We start from the raw sequence: 22,416 nt of genomic DNA, 5'->3' as shown, positions 1-22,416 counted from the left end.
TTCCTTTTTAAGGTTCTTTTTTCTCTTCAACATGTAATTATGAGCCAAATATCAGACTGATGCAATAAAACAACTGTTTATGTGCCACTTTGTGTTTGATTGTAATTCTTGGTGAAATCATCGTCCATAGAAAAAGCTTCAGCTCTCAGTGACACAATAGATCTGGAAGATGAGTCTGATGAACTGGTACATTTGTCTGTTTTATGGCCTCATGCAGAACTTAATATCACATGTGCTGATCTTTACATTAACTTCAGATTTGTGTGCGTGAGGACGAGCAGCAAAGGATTTCCTCCACATTTCTAGATTCAGTCCTGAATTGTAAGTTCACTTCTCATTGTTCATATTACACCAGGTTGTGCTGTCCCTCAATCTGTCATCACTTATGTCCATATATTTTACAGGTTCGATGTTTCCACCAAACATTTGTGATATAAAATGGCCCCATACAGCTCGTCTGTCCTGATCCAAGTCTCCAGATTCCTGCTCTTTCCTGCTGATTTCTTCTGATGGAAAATGACAATATTTAGCAAAATATTCCTGAAAACAAAAATCTTCCCTTAAAAACTTTATAATGTAAAATAAATATAATCAGGTTTCTACGTTTACACACTTTTTTCATGCTCCTATGTTTAATTGTTGATGGTCCCAGTGGGACTGAAACTGTAACTGTGCATCACAACCTTGTTCTGTGTTGTTGGACACATCTGAAGTGTGTTTCTGCTGTGAGGACATCAAGTTTTTAAATGCTCACTTTGTCTACATGGAAACAATGTTTTTCAATTCAAGTCAAAGCAGAGCTGAGACAGAATTTAAAGCATTAATAAAAGACATTACCACCAAAATATGTGACTCTGCTGTTTAATATTTGTGCATTGTTTGTTTGTTTTACAACATTTCCATCATATGAGAAGACTGTGTTACAAAACTATAAAAATACTAAATAACATCAGTGAAATCAACATGTTCTTCCTTTCATGGTCATCAGTTACAGCAACACAACAATGCCATCATTTATTACATCATATATTACATCATAAATTACATCATAAAATCATCTGTTAAAATGTTGATTTTTGCCTCGATAGATTAATCTGTTGAGGCTCTTTGTGTTGAGAAGATTCCAGGTTCCAGGTGGAGGAGGTGTCTGAGTGTGGAGCAGAAGGAGTGGAGGAGTGTCAGTGTGTCTGCAGAGACTGTGTAGAAGGACAGAGCAGCAGCAGAGCAGTCCAGATACACTGATGATACTCTGTCACATCCAGAGGAACACAGGGATGATGCTGGACTGGACATTGTGTGTGACAGTGGAGCTGATCTCAGAGCAGTTCACACTGCAGCACTGAGAGTCATCTCCACTTGTTGCGATTGGTCCGTCAGTCACTGCTGGATGAAGCTCTCCTCTCCACTCCACCTCCCAGTAACACGGCCCAGTCAGAGCCTCTCCACCCACCAGCTGATGGTGCTGCTTCAACCTCTCTGGATCATCAGGACACAGCTGATCCTCTCAACACCTCCACCTTCCTCATCACACTGACTGAGATCACTCCCAGCTGAAGAGAGAAGCAGAGAGACAGTAGAAGTGATAAATGAGTGTTTGCAGAGACTCCCTCCATCAGCTGTCAGTCAGTGATATAAAGACCAGCAGGACTTCAGTCCTGTTCAGACCACAAGTGGAGCGGCTGTGTAGCGTAGCCAGCTTCCTTTCAGCTCTCATGTTAATGTGTTGGAGTGAAGCTCACAGACCTGCAGACACTTTGGACATCAAGTGTGTTTACTCTGCAGGTTTCACTGAAGGACACAGTGGATATAAACTGCTGACAGTCCCTGAACGCATCATGACTGCAGGAACAGAGAGATACTCACAGCTCACTTTAATGATGATTTACTGCTGTTAAAAACCAGAGTCTCACTCACATTTAAATATTTCATCTACTTTGGAAACATCACATGACAAATATGTAAATATGCAGTCTGTTATAAAAATATTTGGACAAATCAAATGACACATGGGCAGCTATAAATATAACGTTAAAGGTCCTACACTGAACAGTAAAACATCAGCTGTGGTTTGTGGACTTCAGCAGAGGTTCTGGTCCGTATACAGACCACATGGTTACTAAATGTAATGATGGTTCTCTGAAATAAGAGCCAGTGATTTGCAGGCTTCAGTCAGACTGATCTGAGAGCTGTGACAAAGATGAACTGATCAGTTGTTCAGTGTTGAAATGAGAGAACAAACACTTTGAGATCAGATTTGATGCTCCGACAGTTTGATGAATGAGGACACTGTCTCTATACATCCTGTGATGCTGTCAGCTGTGATCCAGCTTTATTTCCTGTAGACATGAACACAACAACAACAGTCGTCTTCACATCAACTCAAACACACCATCACAACAAGCTTCTGGCTCGTCTGATTGGCTGACTGCTCTCTCTCTGTCTTTCTGTCCAATCATGAAGCCTGTCACCGTTCTCCTCTCACAGCTTCACTGAGGAAAGCAGGAAATACTGGATCTTTACTTTGATACTGTGTTTAGTACAATACTGCTGAAACCAGCATGAACTGACTCCAACCCTCTACTGACCTCAGAGTCTCCAGTCTACAGTTTGGACTCTTCTTCAGATTACACAGCCGCTTCACGTCTGAATCCTTCAGGTTGTTTTCACTCAGGTCCAGCTCTCTCAGATGGGAGGGGTTGGACTTCAGAGCTGAGGCCAGAGAAGCACAGCTGATCTCTGACAACCTGCAGCCCATCAATCTGAATAAAGAATAAAGGATGGAGATAAAAATCCATTTATAATCCAATCAGATGTGTTCAGGTTTTAAATGTGTAGCTCAACATTACTGTGTCCTCATCAATGAGCTTTTCTCTAAAATGAGTAGAGTAACTTGTGTGTTATTGTGGATCATCATCAGCCTTCTACAGACATCATCCACATGTCAGCACAACATTCATACAGCTGTTCATGTCAACACAGATTAATAACATGCTGCTGATCTCAGTCAGGTCTGTTATTAGAGGAGAAAAATATGAAAATATGCTTTGATCTGTGTGTGTTCTGTAGGATCAATATCAATGATCAGACATTATTTGTGAAAATACATTGACATCAACAGAAATCAAAATATTTCTACTTCAGCTTCTCAACTTTATCAATTTAAATCAAATGTTAGTTCAGTTCTTCTGTTAACAGATTAAATTATAAACCAGTGTTGTTTTTGGCAACCATTTTAGATTTAGTCTTAGTCTTTTGGACTAAAATGCTTATTAGTTTTAGTCAAATTTTAGTCATTTCTATATGTGATAGTTTTAGTCACGTTCTAGTAGACGAAAACTCAAACAGGTTTTAGTCTAGTTTTAGTCAGTTTTAGTTGAAAAAACAAAAGAAGAAGTATAGTCTTTTAACAAATTAATTTAGGTCAATAAGTATTGGAGAGTGCTGTTGGACAGAAACCTTTTATCTCCATATTTTTGCGCCCCCCTCCATGTTACAGGGCGTTTTACTTGACACATGCTAAAAAATAAGATAAGATTTACAGCCACACCATGTTCTCTAATGCAGACATCAAGTTTAAATATTTGACCAACAGTGTTTTACAGGAGGATGATCTGAACAGCTGTTCTAGTCACACTTGAAATGTTTTTTGTTTTTTCAATGTAATTTTCAATCTATGAAATCAATCTGTGCCTTTATTTTTTGCCAAGCTTCTCTCAAGTTTTACTCTTTCATATAATCAACCATCTACAGATCTTTTCAGTGCGCTATTTTTCTACTTCTTCTTCTTATCATCATCATCATCATTAATTATTATTATTAATAATATTGTTTAAAGTGAGCCTCTTATCGTTTAACAGAAAAATACATCATACAAACAGCAACTTTTGCAGCCTTGTCAGTCTGATGGCAGTTATCACCTTTCTGTCATCACTAACATGTTAATAATCAAAGAAGCTCTGAGGCTTTGTTCTATGTTATAATACAAGATTTAAGCATTGAGCTACAATCAGGCAACATTCATGACTCTGTACAGTCAAACTAACCAAAAGATTCTTATTGATCATCATTGTAAAGTTTCAGGGCGTTCCTGTAACCATGGTAACTCACGGTGCCAGAGGGAAGGGAGAGACGCTGAATGAAGCCGTTTACACAGATACACTGCAGACAAAGTCCAGACTATAGTTGTTATTTCACACATGTAGCACACAACAGGAGACGTGTCAGACGAGTTCTCACGTGCTGACTAAACTCAACTGATAACGTAGCAGCGCGACAAGTCCTTGCTAGCTCAGCAGCTAAACCTTAGCGCCGCTCCGTGTTGAGATCCCGCCCTGTGTGGGTCACTGCACTGTCATTGGTCAGGCGAGCACACGCTGTTAACGATGCCATTGGCTGTAGAGTGTGACAATCTGTCAATAAACATCAGCCAACAGTTCTCCTCCGATCTACATTGATCTCACAAGTCGCCTCTGTTAAGTTTGAATGACGGAAATCCGTCGTACCGATGGAAAACTTTAATCCATGCTGGCCCCACCGGGCCAGTGCTTGGAGTGTTCTGGTGGCCCTGACGGTTTTAAAAGTAAGTCCGGGCCACCGGGCCATTTATATTGTCGACCCCTGACTGCAAGCTGGGTGGTGGGCGTGACCAAACAAGGATAGGATGCAGCAGCATTGCAGATACTTTTTAGGTTTTGATTGACAGATTACACGCACATTAAGCAGAAATGTCATGCATTTTGAACGTCTGACAGACCACCCACTAACATTTACGTCCGTTCTCGTCTCGTCAACGAAAGCGAACACACGTCTCGTCATGTTTTAGTCATCAAAGAGCCATGTTTATCTCGTGACCGTCTTGTTATCGTCATGAAAAAAAGGGGCGTCAACGAAATCATTTCGTCATCGTCGACGAAAACAACACTGTTATAAACATGAATTAACTTTAACAACTAACTGAACATTTTCTAGTCTCTTGAAGAAACAGAAGTCTTTTGTGACTGTAGAAGAAATTCAAGAAAATTGAAAATATGAACCAAAGGAAATCTATAACTTTATCAATGTAAGTTATGTATGAGTGTAAACTCAAATATTAGTTAGCAGTAACAGAGTCAGTGAACTGACCTCAGAGTCTTCAGTCTACAGTTTGGACTTCGTAGAAAATCACACAGCAGCTTCACTCCTGAATCCTGCAGCTTGTTGTTGTCACTCAGGTCCAGCTCTCTCAGATGGGAGGGGTTGGACTTCAGAGCTGAGGCCAGAGAAGCACAGCTGATCCCTGACAAACTGCAGCCAAACAATCTGAATAAAGAATAAATGATGGAGATGAAAATCAATTCATAATATAATCAGATGTGTTCAAGTTTTAAATGTGTAGCTCAACATTACTGTGTCCTCATCAATGAGCTTTTCTCTAAAATGAGTAGAGGAACTTTGTCATTGTGTTATTGTGGATCATCATCAGCCTTCTACAGACATCATCCACATGTCAGCACAACATTCATACAGCTGTTCATGTCAACACAGATTAATAACATGCTGCTGATCTCAGTCAGGTCTGTTATTAGAGGAGAAAAACTGAATTTTCTTTTAAACATCTTTTGAAAATATGCTTTGATCTGTGTGTGTTCTGTAGGATCAATATTATTTGCGAAAACACATTGACAACAGAAATCAAAATATTTCTACTTCAGCTTCTCATCTTCATCAATTTAAATCAAATGTTAGTTCAGTTCTTCTGTTAACAGATGAAATTATAAACAATCATTAACTTTAACAACTAACTGAACATTTTCTACAGTTTCTTGGAGAAGCAGAAGTTTTTTGTGACTGAAGAAGAAATTCAGTTCAAAGAAATTGAAAATATGAACCAAAGGAAATCTATAACTTTATCAATGTAAGTTATGTATGAATGTAAACTCAAATATTAGTTAGCAGTAACAGAGTCAGTGAACTGACCTCAGAGTCTTCAGTCTACAGTTTGGAATCTGTAGAAAATCACACAGCAGCTTCACTCCTGAATCCCACAGGTTGTTGTTACTCAGCTGCAGCACTCTCAGATGGGAGGGGTTGGACTTCAGAGCTGAGGCCAGAGAAACACAGCTGATCTCTGACAAACTGCAGTCCCTGAATCTGAATAAAGAATAAATGATGTAAGTTTAGAAGACAATGTTCCTGCTTGAAATCATTCAGTGTTTAATAATCTGTTCAGAGCTGAAGAAGGTTTAGAATGTAGAAGTTTAGAAAATGGAAACTCCAAACACCTGAACCCAACAGGATGCAGGTTCAACACTGTCAAATACAAAAAGTGACAAAACAAGTATATTGTTACTGGTGCCTAAATGTGTCCAGTTCATTACTGAGGAAGTCAGTGGTAGAGTTTATGATTTGAAAAAGCTGGTGTGCAAATTTTAATTGTGGTCCCAGTAATATTTGTTGTTAGCGTGCACTGAAGTAGCAGATCACATTATATTTTAATGCTGTTTTAATCAAAAAGGTTATATCCTGACACGTCAGAGTGAGTAAAAAGACTTCATGTAAGTCTTCAAGTCAAAAAAGTCAAACTAAGTCCACAAAAGTGATCAAAAGTCAACATGTAACATTTCAAGCACATAAAATGTCTTTCACTTAAACTCTGCTCCTCGGCTCTTTTCTAATTAGACGTACACGTAGAGCATCTTTATAATAAAGATCATGAACTGATAACATGAAGCCTTTTATGTGATAAGCAGGACGCTGCTTCTTCTGTAACAATGAAGTTAAAAGGACCATAGACTTGTGTGATTATATGTGGGGAGGGGTTTTCTTAAGCCTGTGGTCTGTGCCTGTGTGTGTTTGCTGCACATCTCTGAGGAACAAATACAGAAAAACACAATCACAAACAGCAGTGACACTATTTCTAGTAAATTACCAGTGTTTTGTCAGATTCACTCAAAGAATCCTGCCAAAATAGGACAGATGGTGAAAGGATATGGAGCCAGATCAAGACCAAAAGGTTTGGAGGAAATAAATGTTTGAAAAAATAAAATTTGAACTTGAAAGTTCAAGTTTTGATCTTGAATCATAAAAAAAAAAATCTAAAACATTTTCAAAATAAAAACAAGTGAAGGAAAAGGTTCATTTCAATTTAAATATGATTTGGATTTAATTCTGATATTCTTTTGAATAAATTATTTATGTTCAGTTTTCACTTCTATCATTTCATATTTGAGGTGTTATTTTTTCATCTGGCTCCATAAAAGGATCAGTAGAAATCATAAGCTGGCCATGGAGGACCACAGCAGGGGGCGCTCTGTCTGGACAGCCCAGTTGGACACCTAAAACAAGCAGGTAGCACTTGGCAGCACGTCAGCCTCCTGCGTGTCCCACACAAGTGAGAGAGGAGACAATTATCAATAAAGGGGAAAGTTTCACACAAAGTTACGTGAATTTTGGAAGCAATGTTTTCTTTTTGGCACCTGTTTCACCCATTTTCAGGGGCAAAGTGAGTGGAGCAAAGCATTAGTGACACAGGGACGAGTGGCAAACGTCAGGCAGGGTTGTTTGCACATGCTCAACTCTCCCTCTGAGTTGGGTTGCCAGGTACCACGACACATACCCCCACACAGAACCTGAGAAGACCTTTTTGATCTGTATCACTGTGAAAATGGGAGATTAATAGAGGTGTGACGATACACAATATTGGGTTTATGAGAAGAAAGTGAGATTTTAACACCATTCTTAAAAAAAAATCTTAAAATGTTTATTTGATCAAAAGTCACAAAGTGCAAAACAATGCAGTTCCATTCTGAAATGTTTTAACTAGTTATCATCTTGTAATGAATGTGACTTCAGCTCTACTTTGTGACTGAGTATGAATTATCATATGCAGTAAAAGACACAAACAATATGTAAGAACTGTAAAAGGTTTCACCACAAACTCAACTGACTGGCTTCTCTCCTGTAGGATTTCTCATGAGTCTCTTCAGACCTTAAGATATGGTCACGTTCTTGTTCAAGAATATAAGCATGTCTACATTTTCTGGCATCAGTTGAGACCTTTGGGCACTAACTATGTCTCCTGCAGTTGAAAAGACATGCTCACTTGGAGCGGAGGTAGCAGGGATGGAAAGGTATGCTATCTGTGTAGAGGTTCAGGACCACTGGGATGGTGGACTTTGATTCCAATGTGTGGAGGAGTCGCCAGTTTTCCACCATGGGAAATGGCCTCATGTCAGCTGCAATGAAAACACTGATGTCTTTGGTTATTGCTGTGGCTCGAGCACTTGATTGTGGAAGTTGAGATGTAAAAGCATTTGTCAGTGTTGTTCGGCCTTTCAGTGTTTTCTTCACAGGCACGGTTGATTTTAGTAGAGAGCTGTGGTGGTTCTGTTGGTGTCTTTGCATAGTGCTCGTGTTAGCCGCGGTGTACGGCTGTATTTTCTTACAGTTCTTACATATTGTTCGTGTCTTGTCTGTCAGTCTGTCGTCGTTTATTGTTTCCACCAGGTACCAAAATGCTGCCACACAAACGATTTAAAGTGGCGGGGGGTATCTTCTATGCTAATTACGAGTTCAATGTCAGACACGTTTTAATAACATGAGATCATGTGCCACAAGATCTCGTCACACCCCGAGATATTAACAGGAGAAATTACCAAACAGGAGCACAGCAGCTGAAAGGCTTAAAAATAGGGAAAGACTCCTGTCTCACTTCCTGGTAGACAGGAGATAGACACCTGAACACAACAAGATGGAAGTGAAAATACAACTATTAGTTATGTAAAGATATAGTGGAGTCACGGTGTCCTGAACACAGAATGACGTCACACTCTCAGTGTGTGTGTTGTGATCTGAGCTGTGTGCATGTAAGTGCATGTGAGTGCCTCCCTGTCGCCTCATTTTGGATCCCACTGCTTATCTTGCTAAGATTGGCCCTAGTCTGCCTCTGATTATCTCACCCTGATATTCTTACCCTAACCCAAACCAGTCTCACTCCTCATGTCTGAACCAACAAAGGCAACAGCAGTAGGATCCATAATAACGCCTCTCTGTCGTCCCTGGTACTTTCTTCACATGGTGGCTGGGACACAAACTTTATCATATTACAGCTAAACAGTGAAAATATATTTCTGAGAGAACTAGGAACTTGATTCATATTTGGTCAACACTGCCTCAACACTGACAAACTGCAGCCCCTCAATCTGTATAAAGAATAAATGATGTAGATGAAAACTGATTCATAATTCAATCAGATGTGTTCAGGTTTTAAATGTGTAGCTCAACATTACTGTGTCCTCATCAATGAGCTTTTCTCTAAAATGAGTAGAGGAACTTTGTCATTGTGTTATTGTGGATCATCATCAGCCTTCTACAGACATCATCCACATGTCAGCACAACATTCATACAGCTGTTCATGTCAACACAGATTAATAACATGCTGCTGATCTCAGTCAGGTCTGTTATTAGAGGAGAAAAAACTGAATTTTCTTTTAAACATCTTTTGAAAATATGCTTTGATCTGTGTGTGTGCTGTAGGATCAATATCAATGATCAGACATTATTTGTGAAAACACATTGACATCAACAAAAATCAAAATATTTCTACTTCAGCTTCTCAACTTTATCAATTTAAATCAAATGTTTGTTCAGTTCTTGTTAACAAATTAAAGTATAAACATAAATTAACTTTAACAACTAACTGAACATTTTCTAGTTTCTTGAAAAAACAGAAGTCTTTTGTGACTGAAGAAGAACTTTAGTTCAAGAAAATTGAAAATATGAACCAAAGGAAATCTATAACTTTATCAATGTAAGTTATGTATGAATTAGGGCCGGGACTCGATTAAAAAAATTAATCTAATTAATTAGAGGCTTTGTAATTAAGTAATCGAAATTAATCGCATTTTTAATCACATATAAATATTTGACCTGAGAACAGTGAGAAGCAATTTTTTTCATATGGGTTTTAGTATACCATTGAATAATGACTGAATACATAAGCTTAAGCAACAAAACATTGTTTATTTTTTTTTCAAGGTGGTACTTAACCAAGACCAACAGACTAGGGATGCAAATTATCGATTAATTCATTAATCGTTAGTTGATGGACCTGATCAATCGATTAACGATTACCTGATAGGATGCGATTTTTCTGAGAACCTAAATGTAAGGGGAAAATTTAAGCTGAACACTCCTTATACAGGACTCTACACTAGTTTGTTAGTTTATTTTTAGAGCACAGCACAATGAAACATGTTTAAGTAACACGTTATTTGGTAAATGGTCTTTCCTGCCACTACACTATGATGATTACTGTATTTAACTACTTAAATCACGATAGCATAAACTGATTTGTTGAACTCAGCCTGATGTAAACATTAACAAAACACAGGCAGCTCTATGTTTTCCCTGTGTGATGTCTTATGCACTGTGAGACAGTGACAGGTCTGTAGGCTACCTACGTCTTGACCACATGTCAGCTGTTCAGCTGCAGCAGAGGAAACTCCGCTGTTCTCCGCTCCACTGCGCCGAGCGCTTTTTAAACAGTGCAGCGCAGATCCGGTGTGTTTATCAAAGCTTTGTCGCAGTGCTGAGGCACCGGGTCGGTTTTAACTGCGTTCAGCCTACATTAAAACTTTATAGATCCATGGGCAGTGATCAGTGTCGGCGGCTGTTTAACTCGTTAATTAATTGTGCTCCAGTATAATCGGTACGCCTGAAACTCATCCAGTGAGAAACGTTCCGCGGTGCAAAAATAAGTGCGATTAAAATGCGTTAATTTTTTTTAACGCGTTAATTTTTGTGTAATTAATATATCTTAATTAACGCGTTAAAGTCCCGGCTCTAGTATGAATGTAAACTGAAACATTAGTTAGCAGTAACAGAGTCAGTGAACTGACCTCAGACTGTCCAGTCTACAGTTTGGACTCTGTAGAAAATCACACAGCAGCTTCACTCCTGAATCCTGCAGGTAGTTGTCACTCAGCTGCAGCACTCTCAGATGGAAGGGGTTGGACTTCAGAGCTGAGGCCAGAGAAGCACAGCTGATCTCTGACAAACTGCAGCGACTCAATCTGAATAAAGAATAAATGATGTAAGTTTAGAAGACAATGCTCCTGCTTGAAATCATTCAGTGTTTAATAATCTGTTCAGAGTTGAAGAAGAAGAAGTTTAGAAAATGGAAACTCCAAACACCTGAACCCAACAGGATACAGGTTCAACACTGTCTAATACAGAAAGTGACAAAACAAGTATATGGTTACTCAAGGTGCCTAAATGTGTCCAGTTCATTACTAAGGAATTCAGTGGTAGAGCTTATGATTTGAATTCTTGGATATTAAAAAAGCTGGTGTGCAAATGTTTATTATGGTCCCAGTAATATTTGTTGTTAGCGTGCACTGAAGTAGCAGATCACATGATATTTTAATGCAGTTTTAATCAAAAAGGTTATATCCTGACACATCAGAGTGAGTAAAAAGACTTCATGTAAGTCTTCAAGTCAAAAAAGTCAAACTAAGTCCACAAAAGTGATCAAAAGTCAACATGTAACATTTCAAGCACATAAAATGTCTTTCACTTAAACTCTGCTCCTCGGCTCTTTTCTAATTAGACGTACACGTAGAGCATCTTTATAATAAAGATCATGAACTGATAACATGAAGCCTTTTATGTGATAAGCAGGACGCTGCTTCTTCTGTAACAATGAAGTTAAAAGGACCATAGACTTGTGTGATTATATGTGGGGAGGGGTTTTCTTAAGCCTGTGGTCTGTGCCTGTGTGTGTTTGCTGCACATCTCTGAGGAACAAATACAGAAAAACACAACCACAAACAGCAGTGACACAATTTCTACTAAATTACCAGTGTTTTGTCAGATTCACTCACAGAATCCTGCCAAAATAGGACAGATGGTGAAAGGATATGGAGCCAGATCAAGGCCAAGAGGTTTGTTCATTTGAAAAAAAAAAAAAAAAAAAAAGTATTGAAAAAATGAAATTTGAACTTGAAAGTTCAAGTTTTGATCTTGAATCATAAAAAAATCTAAAACATTTTCTAAATAAAAAGAAGTTTAGGAAAAGGTTAATTTCAATTTAAATATGGTCACCTTTTAATAATTTGTGCCACAAGATCTCATTAAACCCCTAAATATTAACAGGAAAGCGAATCACTGACTTCACCTCTTAAACTCTTCCAGCTCCACCAGTGGCTCCAGCTACACAACCTCATGTTGTGCAGCCAAACACAAAAAAAAACTTACAGAAACTTATTTGAGATAACAAAGTTACCAGACGTAAAAAATTGTCAGGATTTAGCATTAAGGTAGTCAGTGTGGATCAGCATCAGATGCCTTATGCCTGCAGTTTAGTGTCACCAGAAACTTTTACATCATATCAATCTGAGCATAGAAGTAAAATATGCTGGTGGAAATTTAACACTTAATGGACGTATGAACATGAATCAAGTTCAATTGTTAAATAAACATTTCAGATCTACAACAGTAACAGAGTCAGTGAACTGACCCCAGAGTCTCCAGTCTACAGTTTGGACTTCGTAGAAAATCACACAGCCGCTTCACTCCTGAATCCTGCAGCTTGTTGTCACTCAGCTCCAGCACTCTCAGATGGGAGGGGTTGGACTTCAGAGCTGAGGCCAGAGAAGCACAGCTGATCTCTGACAAACTGCAGTTCCACAATCTGAATAAAGAATAAATGATGTAAGTTTAGAAGACGATGTTCCTGCTTGAAGTCTTTCAGCGTTTAATAATCTGTTCAGAGCTGAAGAAGGTTTAGAATGTAGAAGTTTAGAAAATGGAAACTCCAAACACCTGAACCCAACAGGATGCAGGTTCAACACTGTCAAATACAGAAAGTGACAAAACAAGTATATGGTTACTCAAGGTGCCTAAATGTGTCCAGTTCATTACTGAGGAAGTCAGTGGTAGAGCTTATGATTTGAATTCTTGGATATTAAAAAAGCTGGTGTGCAAATGTTTATTATGGTCCCAGTAATATTTGTTGTTAGCGTGCACTGAAGTAGCAGATCACATGATATTTTAATGCAGTTTTAATCAAAAAGGTTATATCCTGACATGTCAGAGTGAGGAAAAAGACTTCATGTAAGTCTTCAAGTCAAAAAAGTCAAACTAAGTCCACAAAAGTGATCAAAAGTCAACATGTAACATTTCAAGCACATAAAATGTCTTTCACTTAAATTCTGCTCCTCGGCTCTTTTCTAATTAGACGTACACGTAGAGCATCTTTATAATAAAGATCATGAACTGATAACATGAAGCCTTTTATGTGATAAGCAGGACGCTGCTTCTTCTGTAACAATGAAGTTAAAAGGACCATAGACTTGTGTGATTATATGTGGGGAGGGGTTTTCTTATGCCTGTGGTCTGTGCCTGTGTGTGTTTGCTGCACATCCCTGAGGAACAAATACAGAAAAACACAACCACAAACAGCAGCGACACTATTTCTAGTAAATTACCAGTGTTTTGTCAGATTCACTCACAGAATCCTGCCAAAATAGGACAGATGGTGAAAGGATATGGAGCCAGATCAAGGCCAAGAGGTTTGTTCATTTGGAGAAAATAAATGTATTGAAAAAATAACATTTGAACTTGAAAGTTCAAGTTTTGATCTTGAATCATAAAAAAATCTAAAACATTTTCAAAATAAAAGTAAGTGAAGGAAAAGGTTCATTTCCATTTAAATATGATTTGGATTTAATTCTGATATTCTTTTGAATAAATAATTTCTTTTCAGTTTTCACTTGTATCATTTCATATTTGAGGTGTTATTTTTTCATCTGGCTCCATAAAAGGATCAGTAGAAATCATAAGCTGGCCATGGAGGACCACAGCAGGGGGCGCTCTGTCTGGACAGCCCTGTTGGACACCTGAAACAAGCAGGTAGCACTTGGCAGCACGTCAGCCTCCTGCGTGTCCCACACAAGTGAGAGAGGAGACAACTATCAATAAAGGGGAAAGTTTCACACAAAGCTATGTGAATTTTGGAAGCAATGTTTTCTTCTTGGCACCTGTTTCACCCATTTTCAGGGGCAAAGTGAGTGGAGCAGAGCATTAGCGACACAGGGACGAGTGGCAAACGTCAGGCAGGGTTGTTTGCACATGCTCAACTCTCCCTCTGAGTTGGGTTGCCAGGTACCACGACCCATACCCCCACACACAACCTGAGAAGACCTTTTTGATTTGTATCACTATGAAAATGGGAGATTAATAGAGGCGTGACGATACACTCAGCTCACCAGATGAGACGATACACGATATTGGGTTCATGAGAACGAGACGAGATTTTAACAATTTTTTTTTAAAATAAGTCACAAAATGCAAAACAATGCAGGTCCATTTTGAAATGTTAACTAGTAATCATCTTGTAATGAATGTGACTTCAGCTCTACTTTGTGACTGAGTATGAATTATCATATGCAGCAAAAGACACAAACAATATGTAAGAACTGTAAAAGGTTTCACCACAAACTCAACTGACTGGCTTCTCTCCTGTATGATTTCTCATGAGTCTCTTCAGACCTTATAACTGTGCATGAACTATGTGTGAGCTTCTAACTTCTAACTGAAGCTGTGTGACCTTCTAACTGAACTCCTCTCCACAAATTGAAAGTGAAAAATAAAGACAGTATAAATAAAAAAAAATAAATAACACTAAGTTTTTCTTACTCTTCTTGTTTTAAGTGCAAACAATAATCAAAGTAGTTCTCTCTCAATACTTAAAGTGCAAACAGAGACTGACATGATTTCCCTCCAAGCATGATACAGAGCTGAGAGCTGGCTACAACTACACTGCCCAGCCTAAGATATGGTCACGTTCTTGTTCAAGAATATAAGCATGTCTACGTTTTCTGGCAGCAGTTGAGACCTTTGGGCACTAACTATGTCTCCTGCAGTTGAAAAGACATGCTCACTTGGAGCGGAGGTAGCAGGGATGGAAAGGTATGCTATCTGTGTAGAGGTTCAGGACCACTGGGATGGTGGACTTTGATTCCAATGTGTGGAGGAGTCGCCAATTTTCCACCATGGGAAATGGCCTCATGTCAGCTGCAATAAAAACACTGATGTCTTTGGTTATTGCTGTGGCTCGAGCACTTGACTGTGGAAGTTGAGATGTAAAAGCATTTGTCAGTGTTGTTCGGCCTTTCAGTGTTTTCTTCACAGGCACGGTTGATTTTAGTAGAGAGCTGTGGTGGTTCTGTAGGTGTCGTTGCATAGTGCTCGAGTTAGCCGCGGTGTGCGGCTCTATTTTCTTACAGTTCTTACATATTGTTCGTGTCTTGTCTGTCAGTCTGTTGACGTTTATTGTTTCCATCAGGTACCAAAATGCTGTCACACAAACGACTTAAAAGTGGTTCATATTGAAAACATGAACCAAAGGAAATCTATAACTTTATCAATGTAAGTTATGTATGAATGTAAACTCAAATATTAGTTAGCAGTAACAGAGTCAGTGAACTGACCTCAGAGTCTTCAGTCTACAGTTTGGACTCTGTAGAAAATCACACAGCAGCTTCACTCCTGAATCCTGCAGCTTGTTGTCGTCCAGCTGCAGCACTGTCAGATGGGAGGGGTTGGACTTCAGAGCTGAGGCCAGAGAAGCACAGCTGATCTCTGACAAACTGCAGTTCCACAATCTGAATAAAGAATAAATGATGTAAGTTTAGAAGACAATGTTCCTGCTTGAAATCATTCAGTGTTTAATAATCTGTTCAGAGCTGAAGAAGGTTCAGAATGTAGAAGTTTAGAAAATGGAAACTCCAAACACCTGAACCCAACAGGATGCAGGTTCAACACTGTCAAATGCACAAAGTGACAAAACAAGTATATGGTTACTCAAGGTGCCTAAATGTGTCCAGTTCATCACTGAGGAAGTCAGCGGTAGAGTTTATGATTTTAATTCTTGGATATCAAAAAAGCTGGTGTGCAAATTTTAATTATGGTCCTAGTAATATTTGTTGTTAGCGTGCACTGAAGTAGCAGATCACATGATATTTTAATGCAGTTTTAATCAAAAAGGTTATATCCTGACACGTCAGAGTGAGTAAAAAGACTTCATGTAAGTCTTCAAGTCAAAAAAGTCAAACTAATTCCACAAAGTAATCAAAAGTCAACATGTAACATTTCAAGCACATAAAATGTCTTTCACTTAAATTCTGCTCCTCGGCTCTTTTCTAATTAGACGTACACGTAGAGCATCTTTATAATAAAGATCATGAACTGATAACATGAAGCCTTTTATGTGATAAGCAGGACGCTGCTTCTTCTGTAACAATGAAGTTAAAAGGACCATAGACTTGTGTGATTATATGTGGGGAGGGGTTTTCTTAAGCCTGTGGTCTGTGCCTGTGTGTGTTTGCTGCACATCTCTGAGGAACAAATACAAGAAAAACACAATCACAAACAGCAGTGACACTATTTCTAGTAAATTACCAGTAAATTACCAGTGTTTTGTCAGAGTCACTCACAGAATCCTGCCAAAATAGGACGGATGGTGAAAAGGATGGTGAAAGGATATGTAGCCAGATCGGTTTGTCCTCTAAGCAGCTGGTTCATCAGGAACGGCTCATGAAGAAAGTGGTCAGTATGTTGATTCATGGATATTTATGAACTAATCATGACATCATTTTTTATTAATATAGTATCTCCCAGTCTGTTCTTCAGAAACTCATCATTATCTATTAAATATAGTAGTAACTACTCTCATTTTATGTAGAACGTTGTAAAGTGTTATTGAAAGTCATTTTACAAACTTTTCTATTGTTTTGGTCAAACTATGAGTATAACACTGATAATGTTTGTCAAATGATGAAGTCAAAACTAGGCATGGGCCGGTTACCGGTTTGAAGGTAATGCTGGTTACCTGGTGATGCTACGAGCAAAGTTTCATGTTGTGTCGAGTCTTCTTAGTGTTTTAAAAATAGTGATTTTGATGCTACAGAAAAGTTGCCCGTGCACCTCCATTGTAAATGAGTTTGGCCTGGAAACGAAACTACGGTGAATCTTAAAAGGGGCTTTTTCTTTGTAATTATGCTTTTACACAAAGGTTTGACTCGTGTTCATTCACAAAATAAGCCGAGGTTGCATTTTGGCAACAGTTACACATGAACATACCAGTAGCCTATCTACACACACAGCCAAACAAGACAAAAACGACTTGTCAAAATGAAAATAGGAACTCCACTATGTCTCTCTTTACATATATATTGTCCCGTTGTTGGCTTCAGCTAAGAAAGAAATAGTTTGCCCCACACGTCCAAACTTCTTAGAACACATCAGATAACCTTCTGCAACGATTGCAGACTCTTTAGTGGAGCTCTACTTTGAAGTTCCATCATGACAAATGAATGGACTACTTGTGGAGTGACACGAAGACATGAATCAGAGGCACAAAAACACGTCGACAGCGGTGAGCGGTCATTATGACCCGTGCCTTGCGCGCGCGGACCCCCCCCCAAAAAAGAAGTGGATTTGCATGATTTACGAGAGCCTCATTTTCAGGTCGGAAAAGCTGGATTTCTCCGGAAGAATCACACCCCTGAACAAGACAATGAACTGACCTCAGAATCTCTAGAGCACAGTTTTGACTCTCCAGTCCAACAGACAGGAGCTTCACTCCTGAATCCTTCAGGCTGTTGTTACTCAGGTCCAGCTCTCTCAGATGGGAGGGGTTGGACTTCAGAGCTGAGGCCACAACTTCACAGTGAGTCTCTGAGAGTTCACAGTCAGAAAGTCTGTCATGACACAGATATTACAAAAATATTATTATGAAAGAGGACACTTTATATTTACTTCATGCATTTGATGTGAAAACAGTTTGAAACATTCAGTTCTGATTGACATTTGCTATTTACATCAGTGGTTCAGCAAACCTTCATCTTATCTGTGTTTGACATGAAACAGTTATTCTCATCACTTTCTAAAACCTGCAGACTTTAAATCTTTGTTTTATTTTAATCTTGCAGATGAAGGAAGAGAACATGTAGTTACATTTGGGTTTCCATGAAGTCCACAGTCTGTCAGTGTGATCTGATCCTCTGTCTTTTGCCAAAAAGTTAGATTAGTATATGCCCAACACAGTGTTAGCATGAGGGTGAGAGTGCCAAAATTAACATCATCGCACGTCTTGTGTCGAGCATGTGAGCTCCACAAAACATTACGCTGAGTGATCGTGCACCTCCCGAATTCAAGATGGATGAGTTTAAAGTGTGAAAAACCATCTTAGAAATCTACATTTAAATTATTAATATTTTGCCAGCTAATACAGATGTGATTCAGAACAGCTGACTTCTATAAAGACTTATATGATTTACACTTTTATGGTGTTGCAATTGGTCTCACCAGGGTTTCTTCTATCACCCAAAGAAAGATTAATAGAAGAAAAACTGTCAAATTTAATGATCATTAGAAATAAATGGAATAACTGAGTTCAACAACTTGACAGCTATAAACACATCCAACTGAAACATCTACATTGTTGCACTCATGGTAAGTGAAACATTTTTTAAAAATAATTACAATTGTATTTAAAAATGAAAGCACTATTTCAAAATAAATTATTTTATAGTTTGTACACTGAACAAAAATATAAATGCAACACTTTTGTTTTTGCTACCATTTTTCATGAGCTGAACTCAAAGATCTAAAACATTTTCTATATACACAAAAGACCATTTCCCTCAAATATTGTTCACAAATCTGTCCAAATCTGTGTTAGTGAGCACTTCTTTGCCGAGATAATCCATCCCACCTCACAGGTGTGGCATATCAAGATGCTGATTAGACAGCATGATTATTGCACAGGTGTGCCCTAGGCTGGCCACAATAAAAGGCCACTCTAAAATGTTCAGTTTTATCACACAGCACAATGCCACAGATGTCGCAAGTTTTGAGGGAGCGTGCAATTGGCATGCTGACTGCAGGAATGTCCACCAGAGCTGTTGCCCGTGAACTGAAAGTTCATTTCTCTACCATAAGCCATCTCCAAAGGCGTTTCAGACAATTTGGCAGTACATCCAACCGGCCTCACAACCGGAGACCACGTGTAACCACACCAGCTCAGGACCTCCACATCCAGCATGTTCACCTCCAAGATCGTCTGAGACCAGCCACCCGGACAGCTGCTGCAACAATCGGTTTGCATAACCAAAGAATTTCTGCACAAACTGTCAGAAACCGTCTCAGGGAAGCTCATCTGCATGCTCATCATCCTCATCGAGGCCTCCACCCGACTGCAGTTCGTCGTCGTAACCGACTTGAGTGGGCAAATGCTCACATTCGATGGCGTCTGACACATTGGAGAGGTGTTCTCTTCACGGATTAATCCTGGCTTTCACTGTTCAGGGCAGATGGCAGATGGCGTGTGTGGCGTCGTGTGGGTGAGCGGTTTGCTGATGTCAACGTTATGGATCGAGTGGCCCATGGTAGCGGTGGGGTTATGGTATGGGCAGGCGTGTTTTATGGACAATGAACATAGGTGCATTTTATTGATGGCATTGTGAATGCACAGAGATACCGTGACGAGATCCTGAGGCCCATTGTTGTGCCATTCATCCATGACCATCACCTCATGTTGCAGCATGATAATGCACAGCCACATGTTGCAAGGATCTGTACACAATTCCTGGAAGCTGAAAACATCCCAGTTCTTGCATGGCCAGCATACTCACCGGACATGTCACCCATTGAGCATGTTTGGGATGCTCTGGATCGGCGTATACGACAGCGTGTTCCAGTTCCTGCCAATATCCAGCAACTTCGCACATTGAAGAGGAGTGGACCAACATCCCACAGGCCACAATCAACAACCTGATCAACTCTATGTGAAGGAGATATGTTGCTCTGCGTGAGGCAAATGGTGGTCACACTGTTAACTTACAGTATACTGTTGTACTGTTCTAATATATTCAGTTAGCCAAATATCAGCCTGTATGGAAAAGATACCTTTTATTGTGTATTGTAAGTAAGTGGGAACTTTAATTGTGAAGGAACCGGATGTAGGAAGTTGGCGCTAGAGGTTGGGGGACTGGCTATGTTGGCTAATAAAGGAGTTGTTGAACTACAGCAAAAGTTTGTATTCTTATCAGGTAACAACACCAGATACTGACTGGTTTTCTGACCCCCCAGTAAAGCAAAACTGCACATTTCAGAGTGGCCTTTTATTGTGGCCAGCCTAAGGCACACCTGTGCAATATTCATGCTGTCTAATCAGCATCTTGACATGCCACACCTGTGAGGTGGGATGGATTATCTCGGCAAAGGAGAAGTGCTCACTAACACAGATTTAGACAGATTTGTGAACAATATTTGAGGGAAATGGTCTTTTGTGTATATAGAAAATGTTTTAGATCTTCAGCTCATGAAAAATGGGAGCAAAAACAAAAGTGTTGTGTTTATATTTTTGTTCAGTGTACAAACTATAAAATAATTTATTTTAAAGTTTGTATATCTGAAGAATTAAACTTCTAATCAACACTGATTTATAATGTTGATAATCACATCTGGACTCACAGAGCCTTCCTGCAGTTCCTCACAGCTGGAATCAGTCTCAGTCGTCCCTCCTCTGATGTTTTGTACTTCCTCAGGTCCAACTCATCCAGAACCTCCTCTGACATCTGCAGCATGTAGGCCAGAGCTGAGCAGTGGATCACAGAGAGTTCCTTCTTTGATCTCTTCTCTGACTTCAGGAACTCTTGGATCTCCTGATGAACTGAGTGGTCGTTCATCTCCATCAGACAGTGGAAGATGTTGATGCTTCTGTCAGGAGAGACATCATCTCTGTTCATCTCCTTCAGGTTGTTGATGGCTCTCTGGATGTTTTTTGGACTCTTGTGTGTCTGACCCAGCAGGTCTCCTAAGAGTCTCTGGTTGGACTTCAGAGAGAGGCCATGAAGGAAGCGAACAAACAGGTCCAGGTGACCATTTTTACTTTCAAGGGATTTCTCCATGACGCTCCTCAGGAAGTCAGCCAGGGATGGGTAACGGGCGTCATGGCCAAAAAACTCAGAAATCTTCTCAAAAACAGACTTTGGTTTTGAGTCATTGAGTTTGAAGTCTTTTAGGAAAGCCTCCAGGACCTCTGTGTTCCTGTTGGTGTAACAGTGGAACATGTAGACTGCAGCCAGAAACTCCTGAACGCTCAGATGAACAAAGCAGTAGACTGTTTTCTGGAAGATCACACTCTCTCTTCTGAAGATCTCTGTACAAACTCCTGAGTACACCGAGGCCTCTGTGACATTAAGACCACACCGCTCCAGGTCTTCTTGGTAGAACATGATGTTTCCTCTCTCCAGATGTTCAAACGCCAGCCTCCCCAGCTTCAGAAGAACTTCCCTGTCAGCCTCCGTCAGCTTCTGTGGACTCGTCTCACGTCCCTCATCGTACTTCTGCTTCTTCCTCTTTGTCTGAACCAGCAGGAAGTGTGAGTACATGTCAGTCAGGGTCTTGGGCAGCTCTCCTCTCTGGTCTGTAGTCAACATGTGGTCCAGAACTGTAGCAGTGATCCAGCAGAAGACTGGGATCAGACACATGATGTGGAGGCTCCTGGAGGTCTTGATGTGTGAGATGATTCTGCTGGACAGCTCTTCATCACTGAACCTCCTCCTGAAGTACTCCTCCTTCTGGGCGTCAGTGAAGCCTCGTACTTCTGTTACCCTGTCAACACATGAAGAACGGATCTGATTGGCTGCTGCAGGTCGGGAAGTTATCCAGACGAGAGCCGAGGGAAGCAGCTTCCCCTCGATGAGGTTTGTCAGCAGCACGCTGACTGATGACTTCTGTGTGACATCAGACACGACCTCATGGTTCTTGAAATCCAGTGAAAGTCTGCTTTCATCCAGGCCGTCAAAGATGAACAGAAGTTTACAGACAGCGAGCTTCTCTGCTGTCACCTTCTGTAATGTTGGATGGAAAACATGGAGCAGCCTGAGAAGACTGTACTGCTCATCTCTGATCAGGTTCAGCTCCCTGAACGAGAGCAGAACCAGCAGACTGACATCTTGGTTTTCGGAGCCCTCTGCCCAGTCCAGAGTGAACTTCTGCACTGAGAAGGTTTTTCCAACTCCAGCGACGCCGTTGGTCAGAACCACTCTGATGCGTCTCTGTTGGTCAGGTGAGGCTTTAAAGATGTCGCTGCACCTGATTGGAGTGTCATGGAGGGTCTCCATCTTGGAAGCTGTCTCTAGCTGCCTCACCTCATGTTGGGTATTAACCTCTTCACTCTGTCCCTCTGTGATGTAGAGCTCAGTGTAGATCCTGTTGAGGAGGGTTCCACTTCCTGTTTCATCACTTCCTTCAGTCACACGTTCACATCTCCTCCTCAGACTGATCTTATGTTCATCTAAAGCCTCCTGCAGAACACTATCAGCTGAAAGAGAAGAAAATATTCTGGGATTAAATTGAGAGCAAGA

General features: G+C 40.0%; 1 protein-coding gene across 1 annotated transcript in view; it reads right to left on the bottom strand.

Moving 5' to 3' along the window:
- Window positions 1-1,127: 1,127 nt before the first annotated feature.
- Window positions 1,128-22,416, bottom strand: part of LOC311249800 (uncharacterized protein) — a 52,121-nt gene continuing 30,832 nt past the window's right edge. Inside the window, exons 10-18 of the mRNA XM_084341116.1 lie at window positions 20,519-22,373; window positions 17,569-17,742; window positions 15,472-15,645; window positions 12,498-12,671; window positions 10,879-11,052; window positions 5,956-6,129; window positions 5,122-5,298; window positions 2,586-2,759; window positions 1,128-1,550 (exon numbers count right to left, since the gene is read on the bottom strand). Of these exons, the coding sequence (XP_084197242.1) occupies window positions 1,541-1,550; window positions 2,586-2,759; window positions 5,122-5,298; window positions 5,956-6,129; window positions 10,879-11,052; window positions 12,498-12,671; window positions 15,472-15,645; window positions 17,569-17,742; window positions 20,519-22,373 (3,086 nt within the window). The 3' untranslated portion in view covers window positions 1,128-1,540. The remainder of the gene's footprint in view (window positions 1,551-2,585; window positions 2,760-5,121; window positions 5,299-5,955; window positions 6,130-10,878; window positions 11,053-12,497; window positions 12,672-15,471; window positions 15,646-17,568; window positions 17,743-20,518; window positions 22,374-22,416) is intronic.

Source organism: Pagrus pagrus (genome assembly GCF_965226575.1).
Source record: "Pagrus pagrus genome assembly, chromosome: 20".
NCBI classification, from domain to species: domain Eukaryota; kingdom Metazoa; phylum Chordata; class Actinopteri; order Spariformes; family Sparidae; genus Pagrus; species Pagrus pagrus.
This window is presented reverse-complemented; position numbering and strand designations above follow the sequence as displayed.